This window comes from Condylura cristata, unplaced genomic scaffold (genome assembly GCF_000260355.1).
Source record: "Condylura cristata isolate star-nosed mole 26May11 unplaced genomic scaffold, ConCri1.0 scaffold00002, whole genome shotgun sequence".
In the NCBI taxonomy this organism is placed as follows: domain Eukaryota; kingdom Metazoa; phylum Chordata; class Mammalia; order Eulipotyphla; family Talpidae; genus Condylura; species Condylura cristata.
This window is the reverse complement of record NW_004567103.1, coordinates 22,134,362-22,151,229: the sequence shown is the minus strand read 5'-3', so window position 1 is coordinate 22,151,229 and position 16,868 is coordinate 22,134,362. Positions and strand designations below refer to the sequence as shown.

General features: G+C 37.9%; 1 protein-coding gene across 2 annotated transcripts in view; it reads left to right on the top strand.

The window, feature by feature from the left end:
* The window catches only part of PARD3B (par-3 family cell polarity regulator beta), a 489,342-nt gene that overhangs the window by 375,123 nt on the left and 97,351 nt on the right, over nt 1-16,868 (top strand). For both annotated transcript variants that reach the window (XM_012727531.1, XM_012727528.1), the window contains one exon: nt 14,955-15,090. In XM_012727531.1, the coding sequence (XP_012582985.1) occupies nt 14,955-15,090 (136 nt within the window). The remainder of the gene's footprint in view (nt 1-14,954; nt 15,091-16,868) is intronic.

Sequence of the window (16,868 nt, the reverse complement as noted above, 5' to 3'; positions counted from 1 at the left end):
ACCGACAGAAGAGACTGAGCCTGAGTTACCACTGACAGAAGAGACTCAGCCTGAGTCCCCCGGCTCTGCAGGAACTTGAGTTCTCTTCCTGTACTCGCAGGGGAAGTTAAGGTGCTGGCTTTAGGACAGCGGGGTCATTAGAGCCTTAGGCCCCCTTGAATCAGGGCCATGCTGATGGAAACCGCCAGGCTGAGTACATGGGATAATCGCTTGTTGGATTCATTTGACCTCAGCCCGTTTAGATGAGGGTAGGACTGACGTCACCATGCTGCTTATTTTATAGAGAAGCAAGTCTTATTTCCCCACTGACAAGAATTTGTGGCACTCAGCAGCTGTTGAAAAAAAGAAGATCCCCTCCACCCCCTTCTCTGGACTAACATCTGTCTTCCCAGCTGTAAGCTGGTGAATTCCAGGGTGCAAATCCAAGAGAGACAAGTGGGAGGGGCATAGAAATAATTATTACATGCTGCTTCAATGTAAATCTTGATTTATTGTATCCATGGGCTCATGCCATCAGATTCAGGAGCACGCATCTTTCTCTCTCTCTCTCTCTCAATAGCTGTCTGTAAACCTTGATGGCATTAAACATATGCTTTAATAAATATTTTGTTTGCTATATTTCCATTAATATTCATAGGAAATAGAGCACTTTGGGTTTTGTGATTTCTAATAAACATTGATGGTGTTACTAGTTTGTACTGAGCATTCAGTATGCTCCATCAAAATGGCAGCTCTAATTAGGTTCCTTGAATTAGCTAATGGATTTGGAGAAAGATAGCTGAGAAAGCTCTTACAGCTGTCCAAGATATTCCTGCCATGGCAGAAAGACAAAAGGCCCCTGGAAGCTACAGACTTCAGAGCTTTAGAAATGCAGCTGACAGTTAAAAAGATAGATTACATTCATATTTTTCCAGTGAAAGTCCTAATACTGAATTAATGTTATTCCTGCAGTGAGCACCCATTAAGAAGCTCATTTTATTATAAGGATGCATTTTGACCATTAGTTCTTTTTCTTTGGCCCCTCCTCCTTCCTCACTCTCCTTTTCCCTCTCCAATTCCCCAGATATTTTGCTACAGTATGAAAAAGCTTCTTTGAAGAAGAGGAAGTAATTCCCTTTTTTTTGGTAGATTATACACTTAGACGTTTTCTTAGATATGTACTAAGCATCCAGCTAAAAAATGCCAAGGTAAGTTATGTACAAAGAATAATATAGTGATTCAATTTCAAATGTGTGCCTTATATTTTATGTAAACTTGGGGGCGGGAGCTTCTCAGTAGTTTACACTTGGATAAAAGGTGATTTTGTTGTAAAATAGGACTATCTTCAATAAAACGCAATGCCTCCTTTGACTTTCACATGGAATGCATAAAATATTGCACTGTCATTCAAGACGTCCTTCATCTTCCCTTCCTTAAGAACATCATCTTTAACCAAAGGATAAACTGATGACATCCGAATGACCACACTTAATATATCCGTAAATAGGAAGAAAAAATAGTTGTTAATGGAATGGATAGCAATAAAGTTCATGACAACAGAATTTATTAAATAAATACTCTCACCAACAACCTCCTTGTAGCTGGGTATGTGCGTACTCATTAATTTTCTCACTGTGCTCCACATAACATTTTGCTTTTAGTTTATCCAAACAGAAAACTAATACCAGCTACTTTTTAATCAGAAAAGTTATATCTCTCCAGCAACACAGTAAATCCTTCAGGGGAATGTGTCCTGGGCTGTTAACTCTCACTCATCCAACTTCTGTTTTCCCCATTTGAGCCCAGTTTGTGTAAGTCTTGCTTACTTTGTTTTTTTTTTTTTTTTCCTTGCTCATTATTACTTTTACCAAACAAAGAGTTGAGCAAGAAAAGAATTTGAACTTCAAGTCAATTAATTGGGGGGTTGTTTACAGGTCTGAGAAAACCCTTGTTGGAAAGGAAACTAAAGTTGCCGTTTTCAGAGTTTTCTAAATCACCTAGAGTGTCTGTTTTTTATGCTCTCCCCAGTGCTTTCTGCAGATAATTGAGAGCTGACTGAAATGATGTTGCTAGCAAAGCTGTTGGACCTACAGAAGAAATAAGAAAGAGTAGTGTTAATGCAGTGTATAGGTTACAGATCAGACAGCTGCTTTGCCTTAGTATGATATAAATAAAACAGAAAAGCATTGTGCCATCAAGTGCTAGAGGGTAAAGGAAAGATACTCAATTACTCCCAACACATGACTTCACCATGGTGGATAAAAGGCGTAATTGACATCATGTTTATTGAAAAAACTAGCAACTGTCATACTGTCGAGCGGCTACCAAGAGCTGGAGGAAGACATGTTTTTTATTCATTTTCACTGTAAGTTATTTATAGAGTACAATTGTCAGCAGCATAGTGCCTAATTTCCCCTCTTCTTTGATAGTAGACGACTCATTCACGTTTCAGATCAAGACGACAGCTACAAATTGCCCCATGGCAGATACTCAGGCGCTCCCATTACCTCGCCTGAACGGAGCAATGGCTATTTATTAATTAAGATTCAGTGACTACTTTTCCTTTAAGTGCCAGTGAAAATAAAAGTCTTTGTCAACCCATAATGGGTTGGTTTCACTTACTTTGTTTTCTTTCTTTAACTTTTGCCCCCTGCTGTGGCAACCAGTGCCCTGCACTGAACAGAAAATATATCACAGTACCCATGGTGCATCAGGCTCCATCACCCGTTACTGTCATTGGTTAAAAGAGGCTTCTGGTTATAAAAAGTGTCCACTTTTCAAAATGAAAGAAAGTCACAGTGTGCCATGGCTTGAACTATAGTGGCCCTCAAGCTACAGGATCCAACAAGTGGGTGACTAGAAATCAGGGGTGATGTTTGCCCATGATGCCATCAGCCACTTACTTGAACTGTACACACCCCAAGAAATGACTGAGTATTAGTTCTAGATAAATCTGTAGAGGTCAGCTAGTTCATTTCATAGGTGATGCTATCTGGAAAGAGAAGCCAGAGTTTCACAGATTATCCTGACATATAGAATCACTGAATAATAGTGCCGCCCTCCCTATTTGAAAGTTGCTAAAGATTCTGTGGCATTGTCCCCTTCCATAGTCATGAGCATATGGGTTCAGTCTTATCACTTCATGTTCCAGGGGCACCCCAACACCTCCACCACCACTTCTCTCCTCCTCTCCTTCCCCCTGCCCTGCCTGAACATGCATCCTTGGTTCTCCATCCTGTTACGTGAGGCATTCCTTCTGCAGGCCTGTCCAGTCACCCCTTTTATCCTGGCTGTCATTTTCTCCCTCATGCCATTCCTGGTGGCCCCTCACCCCACCCAACAGAATCAATCACCCTCTGAGCTACACAGGACTTCCTCATGATAATCGCTGCACTGCACCATAATTATTTATGTCTATACACACATGCACATGCAACACATGACTGTGAAATCCCTGAGGGTCTGGGTCTTAATCACCTTGACATTACCAGAACAAGAGACATGCACTATCTAAAAATAAATATATAAAAGGTTAAATAAGTGCACATATCTAAAGATACTCAGGTGGTTATGGGAAAACTTTTATAAAAGTCATTGTTGAAAGAAATATAGTTGATATCTATTTTTGGCTTTCTATTCTATTGTGAAAAGAAAGTTGCCAATGTTCTGAAAATTTGATTTGGAAGAATCTGAACACCTTTTTAAAACAACTGGAGCCGTCCATAGGCTGTAAGAATATAAGCTGCCTGTAGCCTCTAAATGACTAATGCTAAAAGGTCAGCAAGGGGCCCTCCCTGGTGGCGCAGCGGGTTAAAGCACAGCACAAAGAAGCTTAAACCACTCCCGTATGAGTTCGATCCCCGCCTGCCTCGGGGGTGACCACATGGCGTGGCAGACCTCTCCTGACCCGTCCGTGCTCCCCTCAGCAGTGTACTTCATCGATCTGCCTGTTCTGCTCCCCACTCTGTCTCTGGTGAATCCTCTCACCCTCTGCATCTCTGGCCTGTACCCCAGTTCTGTACGAATAAATAAATCTTTAAAAAAAAAAAAAAAAAAGGTCAGCAAGGCCTTACAGGGGCCCCAGAGCTCAATTTACACCCAGGCAGGTGAGAGCTGTGGGTTACTTTTAGATTTGAAGCCCTTTAGGACCTAAGTGTATGTTAACTTTTTACATGGCTTTTTGGAGTGGAGAGTGTTTGGATTGGGTAATTGTTATAACCCTATGTAAAGCTGCAGAAGAGCTCAGCATTCATGCATACAAGTGTAGAAGGAATGAAAGGAATTAAGGTACTATCAAAACATACTTAATAAATTCTGGAACTTAATTGCTTTATGCTAATCACATCAGAATACTGCATATAGAATTCTATGTTTGTGAGCTAGCATGATTACAGCCATATGTAATAATTAAGATCTGCATTGTGACATACCTGTGCCACCGGTGTACCTCTTCTGGGTATGGGAACACTTTTTTGTACATCCCTTTAATGGCGTGAAGGTAAGGACTGTTTTACATATCATATGCATTTAGAAAGCTTTGTCTCAACATTTACTGCCAAACTCCTACACATAATCTTTCTCAGTGGGAAATTTTATTCTTTTGAGATTTTTTTTTTTTTAGCTTTGCCACTAATGTTATTTTTTGACCTTTTTCCTAGGAATGGAGAAGTGGAGGTTTTGTTACATGAGTGAGAAATTACTGTTTTAGTCAATCTAACATTTGGTTACCACAGAATACAATAACCTATCCTAACTGGTATAATTCTCTAACCTTAAAAAAAAAAAATCCATGCACTCAGTGACTTAGAATCTCCTTTTTTCCTTTAAAATTGTATCATTGACTAGTTCTTATTTCCTGATTGTTTCAGAAGAAAGATCTAGGTACCCAGCTGTTTGGAACCAGTGGCCTTGGGGGCATTCCATGATCCCCTGGGAGAGGACAGAGCTTCTGTGTTGTTTCCTCTGAGGAAGAGGAAATTTCACGGAGGCCTAGGAAATTCCCAAGGCTCTATGGCCTGTAGTCTACTAAGACTTAGTTTTCCCAGATTTGATCCTGAAAGTTTAATCCACATCTAAATGTCAGATATGTATTCCTAAAACTCAAGCTGTATTTGATTTAAGCCTAAAAGATAATCATTTTATCTTGCAAGTCCTACAACTGTCGGTGAGAATTTCTTTGAAATGGTGGTGTGTGTGTGTATGGGCGTGCATGAGTATATGTTATATCATTAGTGAACTCAAGTAGTACTTTTTAGGCCACAAAAGTTTATTTCTCCTTAAATCTTTTGTTCTGTTCAAGATCATGAATGAGAAAAGTAATACAAGTATTGTCAGTTTCTTCCTCTTACCTTTGACCACTATTTTGCCAATTTTTCTTAGGATGATAAAAATTCTTTGAGAAAATTTACAGTGTTGTTTGTAGAATCCTGTCTTAAAGTTATTTTCTTCAGGCCATTTTGTGAGACCAAAAAAATGTGTAAAGTCAGGATTAACCATGAAAAACATTTAGGAGTATCATAATGGACTCCTACCTGTCATCCCTCACTGAACCTGTCATCCCTCACTGAACTCATCCAACCTTGTATATTTTAGTTCTGTATCAGAGGATTATTCCCTTGGATGAGCACCAGCTGAAGTAACTCGCCTGTGGATCAGCGGCCATGTTGCACATGTAACATAACTTTACCCAGAGTCATGGTCAGTGCAGTGGAAAGCTTTCCTTATGAGGCACTTGGGAAGTGATACCAACAGAGAAAGTCAGTGCTAACCCTGAGCAGGTGCATGCACTCTAAATGGACGGCCAATGAGAACACTCATCACTTCTTAAGCTGTTGTTTTCCACAGCCACCCATATTGGGGCGATTTGGTCTAAACTCAAATATTTGTTGATCAGTTCAATGTAGTTATGATGCATTCGTGAGTCCATCATGGAAGAACAGCTAAAACTACATGAATTATAATACAGAGCATGTTTTATTAATCATCTTTAACACAGCTGGTGCACAGTTCCAAATTGGTCTAAATCTTGTTTTCTTTGTATCTAGAGGTCTAGAGGTATGCTTGTCTTGCAAAGATGTCGAATAGAAACAAAGAGCTACCTTTTTGCTATCCAGTGTGAACTTTTCAACTATGTTTTAAAATCATTCCTTAGAAGCAAATATCACCATATGAAGCACTTGATAAACCCCTTCTATGACCCCCACATACTTTGTTTTATTAATAAAATTGGCAAAATGTCACAAGATAATATGTATCATAATCTTATACATAACTCTGAATGTACTCAGTATTTGCTATATTCCTGAAGTCTCAAAAATACTGCATTGTGTTGGAGGAAATATATTAGAATTCTGTTCCAAATATGAATAAGTCAAATGGATATTTTATGACTAATGGCATAACCAGCTTCTGAAATTTGAACACAGCCGGAGGTCATTGTACAATATCAGAATAAAGCTATAATGTGTGATAGGCTTACAGTGATGAGTGGAATTCTGAATAATAACTTGTGTGTTGTTAAATTGTGAATAACATTGTCTATATCACACAGAAGAAATTCCCACCATTGCTAGAAATTGAGGTAGAAAACAGAATATGCTGATTAGCCAGGAGCCTCTCATTGTCTCAAGTGATAAAGACCAAAGGGAGAGCATTGTCTTTTATCAGGAAAGGAGGTGACATTGATTTGGTGAGATTCTCAGTCACAACAATCCATCACTTGGGAGCAAGATGTCCTTCATGAATCAATGAGATTGCTTTCAACATTAAATGGTAGCCTAGTTCTCGATGTAAGTGAAATACTTACCATTATGCAATCAAAATGCCCAGGGAAGGCATCCTTTATTTTCACAAAGGCTTTATTCTTTGGGGTCAAGTTCCAATCCCTATTTAAGATTTTGAGGACAAATCTTCAGGCTACAACAGTCAGAGGGTTAGTTGATGGAACTAGGGATGGAAATAGGAGACCAGGTTCTCAAACGAAGCAGATGCTAAAATCAGGAAATATGTTCAGAAAGACAAAAGGTCAGATCAGGTTGCCATGGCAAAGGTAGAAGCCCAGGTAAGCCAAGTCACACTTTTAGACTGCTAGTATAGGTCAGAATGCCATTGGCAGCATCAGAATGACCAGCGGAAGGACCTGTTCTTTTAGGATCACAAACTGAGCTAATGTGCTTCCTGGGTTTTCTTCTATGTGACCCTAACTTACAAATCAGCTTCTCCAAACCATTCTTTTAGTTTCTCCACAGGACCCTTATATGAGTAATTTGTGGCATCATCATAAATTTATTTATATAAATATATGTTTTTCAAAGTTGTGTTTAGCACAATGCATAGTTTTTTTTTTCTTTGATTTTGCCACCAATTTTCTGTGATAGTACATATGCTCATTTAAGTTACTTTTTTTAAGATAACATTGGTTTACAACACTGTATTATTTACAGGTAAATATTCTCAAGATGTCTAAGCATTGTTTCTTCAATTACTAAGAAGTATATATAATTCACAAAAAATAGTTAGAGAAATAACTAAATAGTTTGAGAAATTTTTCAAGTGTGAAAATTATTTTATCTGTATATTATTATTTTATCTGTATATCATTTACTTTTTTCTAAAATCATTACTCTTAATATAGGAATTTATAAGCAGTCATAGTAAACAAAGGATTCCTTATTTAAAGTAACTGTTATAATCAATAAGATGATTTAAAACTGATAAAAATTAAACTGTCAGATGAGGAAAGGCATTTTCTTATTGTTTGGGAAACTTCTTAGTAAAATTATTTGAAATGGGAGTCACTGTCATAAATATGTTGGTGAATTTGGGGAAAATGAATTAAAAAGAATTCCCAATGATTTCATGGGTTCCAGAGTGTCATTGTACTAAACTCTGAAAAACTCAACATACCTTTGAAAAAAATAATAAATATGCTTTCTAAGAAATTGAGAATAGGATGCAAATACAAAGTTTACAAAATTACAATTTCCACTGGATAATTTTCAGAGCTATTTAAAATTAAACTAACATACAAAGAATGCTATAACATTAAGCTCCGTAAAAGGACACTATTTATTATTAAATCTCCTTTACTTTATATAGGCACATTATATAAATGTATTTTTATTATGGAATGTTAAATCTGTAAATTATTAGTGTAAGTGCATTTGGGCTATAGTTTCTGTAAATCTTCAAAATGCTTTTGAATTAATGACCCTGAGTGCATTTATAAGAATCTCTCAAAAATTTTATTTGACAGAAATCTTTATCACCCATAGAAAATCAGTAACAGTTGTATTCATGACTTTCTGTCTTCGACTGAATATGCTTTTCCAGAAACTAATTTTGGTATTAAAGTAAAATTAGCAAAATAAAATCACATGGAGACATTTAGATTTTATTACATTTATGTTATCAAGACTGTCAATGCCAGAAAATCTCTGGTAATTTGAGAGTTCTGATCCCACTTCAAACAAAACAAAACAAAACAAAATACCCTGAATACTAAGATGAAACTACAGTACTGCTAAATTTGAAGTTTAAAAACATGAGTCTTTTCTGGTCCTTCAATGCAAAAAGCAAAAGCAAAGAGCCCTCCCCATGAAATAGGGATGAGGGTAAAGGACAAGAAAAACCCCTCAGCATTCTTACAAAGTGCAAATGTGTGTTTCCACTTTTCCATACCTTTAAAAATGCTAACTTTTTGGGGAAACCTTTAAATTTTCAATTTTTCTAAATATAGAAAGATTCATATCATCTAACTATAGTTAAAAAATGCAAATAGCAAAATGACATTTTTATCTATTTATATAGAAATTTAAGCACAAATTAGGGGTTTAGTTTTGTCTGTCCCTTTGTTTCTCTATATTCTACAGGCATGAAATCATTAGTTTTTGTCTTTCTTCTTGTGATTTATTTTGCTTAGCTTAATTCTCTCCAGTCCTCCCATGTTGTCACAGATGGCAAGAATTCAGCTAATTTTATAATCCCAGGAATCTAAATGTAAAATTGAGGCTACCAAAGTGGGAGAGGAGGGCGAAGATGGGTGAGAGGGTCCAGTAGACTATGGTAGACCAACATGGTGGGTGTAGTGTGGGCCCATATATCTGAACAGGTATGTACACCTGTACCACTGACTCATGCATGCAGTGGTATAAAATAATGGTACCTCAATTAAAAAAAAAATCTATCAAACACCAAGTTTGATTATTGTTGACATCAGTATATCTAATTTAAATAGCTTTTATTCTGTGCGTTTGTAATTATTACATCCAGGTAGGAATATTCCTGATAAGGATTCCTTCTGTGACGATGATTTCTTAACTCTATCACCAAATCTGAACCCAAGGCTAGTACCTACAAAGCTGATCTGATTCACCTCAAAGTGAGTCTGACTCACTCTCTTCAAAATGAAGAATTACATGTCTTGAGGCTCTCTGACAAAGACATGAGGACAGAAACAGCTCCTTGGAATCTACTGTACCTGATCAGAATTAGGAAACGTGTATTTGTGTATGTGCCCACTTACACATATGTATAGTGTCATCAGAGATTAATCCACAAGTCCAACATTTGTTCGTTGACAGGGACCAACTTCCTCTCACTCCGTCAATGGTAAATTTTCATAGGAGCAGCCCTGCCTGCCTCTCAGTCCTGGTTCTGATCTAGAGTTTCTCTTTCATGTTGTATATTTGTCATATGTTGATTCTCCTTAGCACTCCATTCAGTTTTATACCATTTCCCCAATAAACCTGTTAGAGACATAATATTAATTACCCAGAAGTCTCAGTCTGTACTTGCTCTGACTCCTTTCTTTAATGAATACAGATTTCATTGCATGTACATCTATTACTTTAGCTACTTCTATTTCTATTTTTATTGCAAAGATCTGTGCAAATAAAAGAATATCAAAAGGTATGGCCATAAACCTGCTCTGCTAAATTCCCTCTGCCTTGAAATGCTTATGAACTGCCGCTGCAAAATGATTGCAGCATTTTAATGCCTTTCTTGAAAAGCAACATTAGATGGTAGAAATAGTAGTGGTTTTAGACTCACCCAACTTCTGGTCCACCACTTACCAGTTGTGCTAGTTAGCCTCCCTGGGCCTCAGTGGACTCATCTGTGTAATGCTAATAACAATGTCCTTCTCAGATTTGATGATTAAATGAGATACCATATATAAAGTATTATAAAGTATTTGCTGAGGACATCATAGGAACTTAATAAATAGCCTATTTTTTCCTGCCTATAGTAATAATGGGAGGAAACTGTAGCATGTACAAATTAATATTCATATAAAATGTACTTCAATTGAGGTAATTATGACAGAAAAAATAAGGTGATATTGCAAAGAAGCAGATAATACCTTACTCTGGAATTGCATGGGACTGTATTTCTATGGGTGACTATAAAAACATGTTTCTGAACTCCTTACTTTTCCTTATAATGTCTCCTTTACATCTAACACCAACCACTTGGTCCTTTCTACTCAACCCCCCCCCACCTAACCCCCCCCTACCAGTGATGCTCCCCCTCTGATAATCATTTGCTGGTCAGTGTCTAAAAATTCATTTTTGTTTTCTTTAAATTCCACAAAACAATGAAATTGTGTGGCATTTATCTTTCTCCTACTGACTTAATTTCACTTAGTATAATCCCCTTGAACTTCAACCATGTTGTTGCAAATGGCAATATTTCACATTTTCTATGACTGTGTAGTATTCCATCATAAAGATATACCACTTTTGCTTATCCATTCCCCAGTACTTGGGCATTTATGTTGTTTCCATATCTTGAGTATTGGGAATAGTGTTGCAGTGAATGTAGGGATAGGGGTGCATTTGTCTTTTCAAGTTAGTGTTTTCATGGTAAGAAGAGTGTATTTAAAAACTTATGACTTTAAAGGAACAGGCAGTATTTACAAGAATCACTGCAATATAAATTTGTTTTGTTATATTGCATTGAGTCATTTAGCATACAATTTTGAAACTATGTATGTGGCATTCATTCCCGGCATATGAATACAGTTATGATATGAATTCTCTTTGAAAGAATGGTTAGCCTTCACTTTATCCAGTCAGCAAATAATAAAAACACCTCCTTTTCGAAACAGCTAGATGAAGATAGTGTTACTAATACTTGGATTGATTTTACTAATACTTGGATTGATTTTACGAGTATTTGAGTTCCATCCTAATCTGATGTCACTTCTGAAGCTATTAGGCAAAAGGCTCCTTAGTATTCAAGTGCCATGAAGCTTGGAAAGTAGAACAGATAGCATGAAAATGGGGAAAGAAAACAGGAATCCTCAGAAATTAATTCTTAAGGCTAGGCCCACCTTGCATTCTAGTCCAGTGGGTTTCTAGAAAACCTAGCTCTATTTATAAATAAAAGAAAAGCTGTGGGTTAGAAAGAGTAGTCTTTGAAGTCAAATAGACCTTGTCCATCACCTCTTACCAGGAGCCTCAGACTCTTCATCTCTATGATGCAGAATAGTAAACCTCAACTTACGAAATTCTTTTGAGATATTGACAGCACCTGGAGATATGAGTAATATTAACTCCAAATACCAGCTTCTGTGGATGGGTAGTGACTTTCTTGAAATTCTACGTTGAGGAACACTCTAAGGGCATCATTAAGAAAGAATGCTATGATTGATTAGTCATGTCAGCACTGTGAAGAAAGTAGAAATCTGTATCGATATATTTGCTATATGTGTTCTATAAATTATAGCTATTATGATTATTGCTATTTAGACAAAGGTGTTTTTATGTTCCTCTTCCAAATTCTACATCTTCAGCAAAAAATGGAATCAGCTAACTGCTTACATTACAATAGCTGTGTATATTATTTTTATTGACTTGATGACAAATTTGTACATACCATCTGCAAAGAAAAACTGAAAAATGAAATCAGAATTTGTTGTTCCTAATTTTATTGTATAAAACACCTACTTGGAAAAAAAAACTGATACCATTACTAAAGCTAGAATGAGAGTTGGAATGAAAGTAAGAGAGGATGTTGAGATACTGTCCTGGGTTATCATAATAGGTTTGCATGGTATCCCATATCTGCTTTAAAATATTCACAGGAGGAAAGAGATGCTTGTTTTGCATTTGGATAGTCCATGACTTTCTGGACTTTCTTCCTGCCTTTTCTTTTTTTTTTCCCTCCAAGGCCAGATTTCTTTTCTGGCTAAATAGTCATGTTCCTGTCAACTATAGGGGATTTTCTGAATCCTAAACAGCTGATTTTGTATTCTTGCCCCATCCCCTCTATTTGAGGACTGAAATCTGATCAAACCCATATTTTAAATGGTAAGTATTTATAGGCATATGGAAGAATAGTTTAGAGGCTGAGTATGATTTTTTTTCCCACCACAAATGTAGAAAAATGGTGGGTTGTTTTTTTTGTTTTTTTTATTTTTTTTTTTTTGTTTTTTTTTTATAACAGTGCCTTATCGGGTTCTTTTTTTTCTTTTCTTTATTACTGATGACTTCATTTTGCCTGAATTCAATGCTTCAGTTTCTTTGGGTAAACTAATAGATTATGTATGCACTGTTTGCATGGTGCTGATTGAACTCATCTGGTGAGCCAGAGCCGGGCTCATGAATTCACGTAATGGCAGAAGCCTGTGCTGGGCATGCAGGCAGCCTTCCTCCCCAGCTCCAGAGCAAACAGAACTCTCCCACCGGCCTGCCTTCCCAGCGTTCAGAAAGCACATTGGGCCTCCTTCTTGTTCTTATTGTTATCTTTATTCAAATGTTTATTCAAGGAAAACTTTTACTTACATTATTTTTGAAAGCTTTTAAATACATATTGAAGAAAACTAAAGGTACACATAATCCCTATTGCCTTTTTCTTTTTTTAATTTTATTCATTCATTTTCTTTTGCTGCTGCTCATTTTTTGCTAACATTTGGTTCCCCTCATGCGTAGTCCTGGTATTTCTTCCGCCACCACAGCACCTGTGATCCATCACCACAGTCCTTTGTGCTCTTCCCTCCCTGCCTTGACCCTCTGTGTCTTCATCCCAGGCTATAGGTCTCCTACCTATGGTCAACTTGCAGATTCTTTTTCCTGACCCTTAGTTCAGTTTCTTTCTATTCCACATATAAGTCAAACCATCCAATATTTATTTTTCTTTCTGACTTATTTTGCTTAGTATAATCCCTTCCAGCTCCATTCACATTGCTGCAAATGGCATAAGTCTATGTATTTGATCACTGAGTAGTATTTCACTATGTATATAAACCACACCTTTCTGATCCATTCATCTTTTGTGGGGCAATTGGGTTGTTTCCTTCTTACCTTTTCTTAACCAAAGGTGTCAGCTGCCAAGTGTCTGCAGAGCTTGTAGGAAGCCCAGAATCTGGGCTCACTTTGCAGAGAGGTTCTAAGACCTTCTTATCTTCCTTTCACTTACAGTGTGGTTCGATGTCAACTCACCATTTTCTGTTTGTACTTTATAAGCATGACTTTTAAATATTGTAACACAAACTGATCAATGGCCTCTCCCTCTTGCTTTCAAACATCTCATTGAAATCACAGAGTAACTAATATTGTAGGACTTTTTGGCATATATCTTCACAAAGGGTCCCCTACCTGAGTCTCTCCCTGCTCCTTGCTCATGCTAGGTGTGTTGGAGGCATGGTCCTCACACACCATCAAGATGGGTCTTTATGCAAAATGGTTGCCAATTGAGTCAAAATACTAAAATTTATATTATGTTCTTATCATTTACAAGAGTATATCCAAAACATCCAAAAGTCTCCAACACTCACTTGTATTCCAACTTGCTTCCTAAATGAGCAAGGAACAGAAGTTCCTTATTACCTTATGTGTATGTGGCAGGACAAAGAAATGGAGGACCATATCTTACACCCACTGGTTGATTTTTGTTTCCCCAAAGCAAGATGCTTTCTTCTTTCTGTCCTTGACATTTCCCTTCCAACTACCTGGGTTTTCCTCATCTAACCTGCCCAGCCCTTGAATAGCAATGCATCCTTCAAGACTTAGCTGTGTCACCTCTGTGGAGTGTCCCGGGTACAGGTGGAAACCTGCTCTCACTCTCAAAGGTGAAGAGATGTACGTGCTCACATCACAGCCCACTGCAGCTCTGTCATTAGCACCTGTCACAATGGGTTTTCAGTCCTCTGAATCTCTTTTAGTTCCCTACCTCCCAAACTGTGTGCTATGAATCACAGCAAAGTACTATGAATTATTCACATTTATGTTCCCAGATCTTAACATAAAGTCTGGCATGATAGGGTGCTCAATTATGCTTCAGCTGAATCAAACAAGTTGAACTGTAGAGATCTGCCTGTCATTATCTTCTTGTTTCCCAGCCCTGAACTATTTCTCATGCTCTTAGCTCTATTAAATATGATCATAAAAGGTGAAGCTAAAAGGGGCCTCACCAGTTTGGAAACTGGTGGATGAGTCACTGGATGAGCAGTAATTTATATGAGGTAGAAAGGAGAACAATATGGCTCATTCTTCCATTACCAGCTTTTGCTTTTGCTTCTTAATTCTCAGCCTGCTGTTCCATCCCTGTGCCCTAGGTATATCCATATATTGACATATCTCACACACACACACTCTGAAAATTCATTAGTGTCATTGAAACAAACCCTGTGTCACGTCCAACTTGCAGGTTGAACAACTGGCTTCAAATATTCCTCTATGAATGGGATTGAAAGAAAAAAGTGATGGCTCTTAGCTTCTCTCAGAGGTCAGAACCTTACAGTACCTTCTCACTCGAAGAGCATTCATAAATACCAAAGCAGGGATCGTGACACCCTTAAAGATAAAGGCTTTGCGTGTCGGGAGTGGCTCTTTGTTTTTATTGCTGACTGCAATTTTTCTAGTACCCTTGAATCACGATTGAAACCTCCAAATTTGGATGTCACCCTTAATATGAAGTTCAAACTATGAGTTTCCAGGCTGATGTCCACCATGTGACTGTGTTTTGTGCTGTAGTGGCTGCCCTCCAAGTGGAAGCACTGACCGCATCCAGCAGCTTCGGAAGGAGTATTATCAGGCTCGGAGGGAAGGTTTCACTTTATATGAGGATGACGAAGGAAGAGCAAGGCCATCTGATTATGATCTTCACTGGGTAAGTCCATGCCTGATTTCAATCACTGAATTCATTTTTCCTGAGATAGTTTAAAGCAGAAGAACAGAACCAAGAATATTCTATACATATCAAGTTATTTTTAGGTAGCTTGGGCTTCATAGATATGAACATTACTCAAACCACAACCGTCTTCTCCCACAGAAGTTGTTTATATAAATCCAACCACACCAATGCACAGTAGTTCATTTTAATTGCTCTCATATTTACTCCCTGTTGGTCTCGTATACTGACTTGTTGGGGTAGCGCAGATGTTAGCTATTTTAAAGAGGACAAGGAATCTCTGTCATCATCCACTGAGCTTCAATCCTTACCCTCATCTCTGGGCAAGTGTTAGCAGACCAAGCAGCATATACCATCTTCCCTTTGGAAGATGGTTTTTAGAAGTAATTTCAGAAGAGTTATCACCTGAAACATCAATGGTTTGTATAGTACGTCTGATCAATTCCAGTTTGCAGATCATAGCAATATACAAACATCATGTAATTTTGAGATGAGAAGTTTTTATAGTAGAGGGTTGTCTTTTGCCAAATCTTTCAAGATTCAGAAACAGGAAGCACTTTATTGCCTCTAAAGAGACATACTGTGGGCTTTTATCAATAAAACAAGGTTGTCCCTCCAGGATGCACTTAAGTCTTAAGCATTTTCAAAAGTGCCCATGGGCACGTTGTTTACATTTGGAATAAAAGTGCAAGTCATATACTCCGAATAGCAATTGACACTAAGTCACCCTGTTACTAACATCATAACTGGGGCAGAGATGTTCGTGATCGTAGTGTCTTTGTTGTGAGTCAGCTCTCACTCGCCATCTTGGATGGTGACCACCTCCTACTAGTGTTTAGTGCTGCTTTGATAAACACACAAGGAATTCTCAGCCCAGGCCACTAAAGGCACTAGCTCTTTTGAAGGCCAAATCGAACAGGAGAATTTCCTTTTCTATTTTTTACATTCATGTTTGTTCTTGAAAGGTCAGGGTGGGGAGAGCAGTGCCAGCAACCCAGCGATATTCCCGCTGGTGTCCCGGGCATGGTGGCTTCTTGCATGCCTTGCACCTTGACACGTATTCCAAGGTCAATTTGAGCATCCACCACTGTTGCTCAAACAGTTGAAACTTCTCTTTCTAGTAGATTCTTCCTCATATGTTGACATTTATCAGAAATGTGCAGTGAGGGTGGTCTCCACCCGGTGACTTGGGCATTCTATGACCACAGGTGAGGACAAATAGCTCTTTATGCTGGTTGTATAGACTTTAGGGTTGAACAACATGGCATTTACAGTGATGGGGCAATAACAACTTGGATGACAATTCAGTTCATTTCAAGTTTAATCGAGACCAATTTACTGAGTTTGATAAGAGACTTTATACATAACGCCCAGCTCCCTCAATCAAACAACCAAGCAATAAAATAAAGGGGTGCTGTTTTCACTATAACCATCACCAAGTCCAGTGCACTGAAAAGTGCTTCATCTCAGAACTACCATGAATTCCTCAGAGCAGAATCAGGCAAGTAATTTTAGGTGGAGCAGGCCTGCTTGTTTCAACCTCATGTTTTTAAGATTTCCTTATAGCTGACAGTAAGGATGAAAATGCTTAACCTTCATGAGATTTTAACTCCTCTGATCTTCACCAAACTAGAGCTACATAACAATTCACTTGGGTCCTCCTTATCTTAATGATTCTATTTTTTTTTTTTAAAGATTTATTTATTTGTACATACAGAACCGGGGTACAGGCTAGAGGCTCAGGGGCGGTGAGAGGC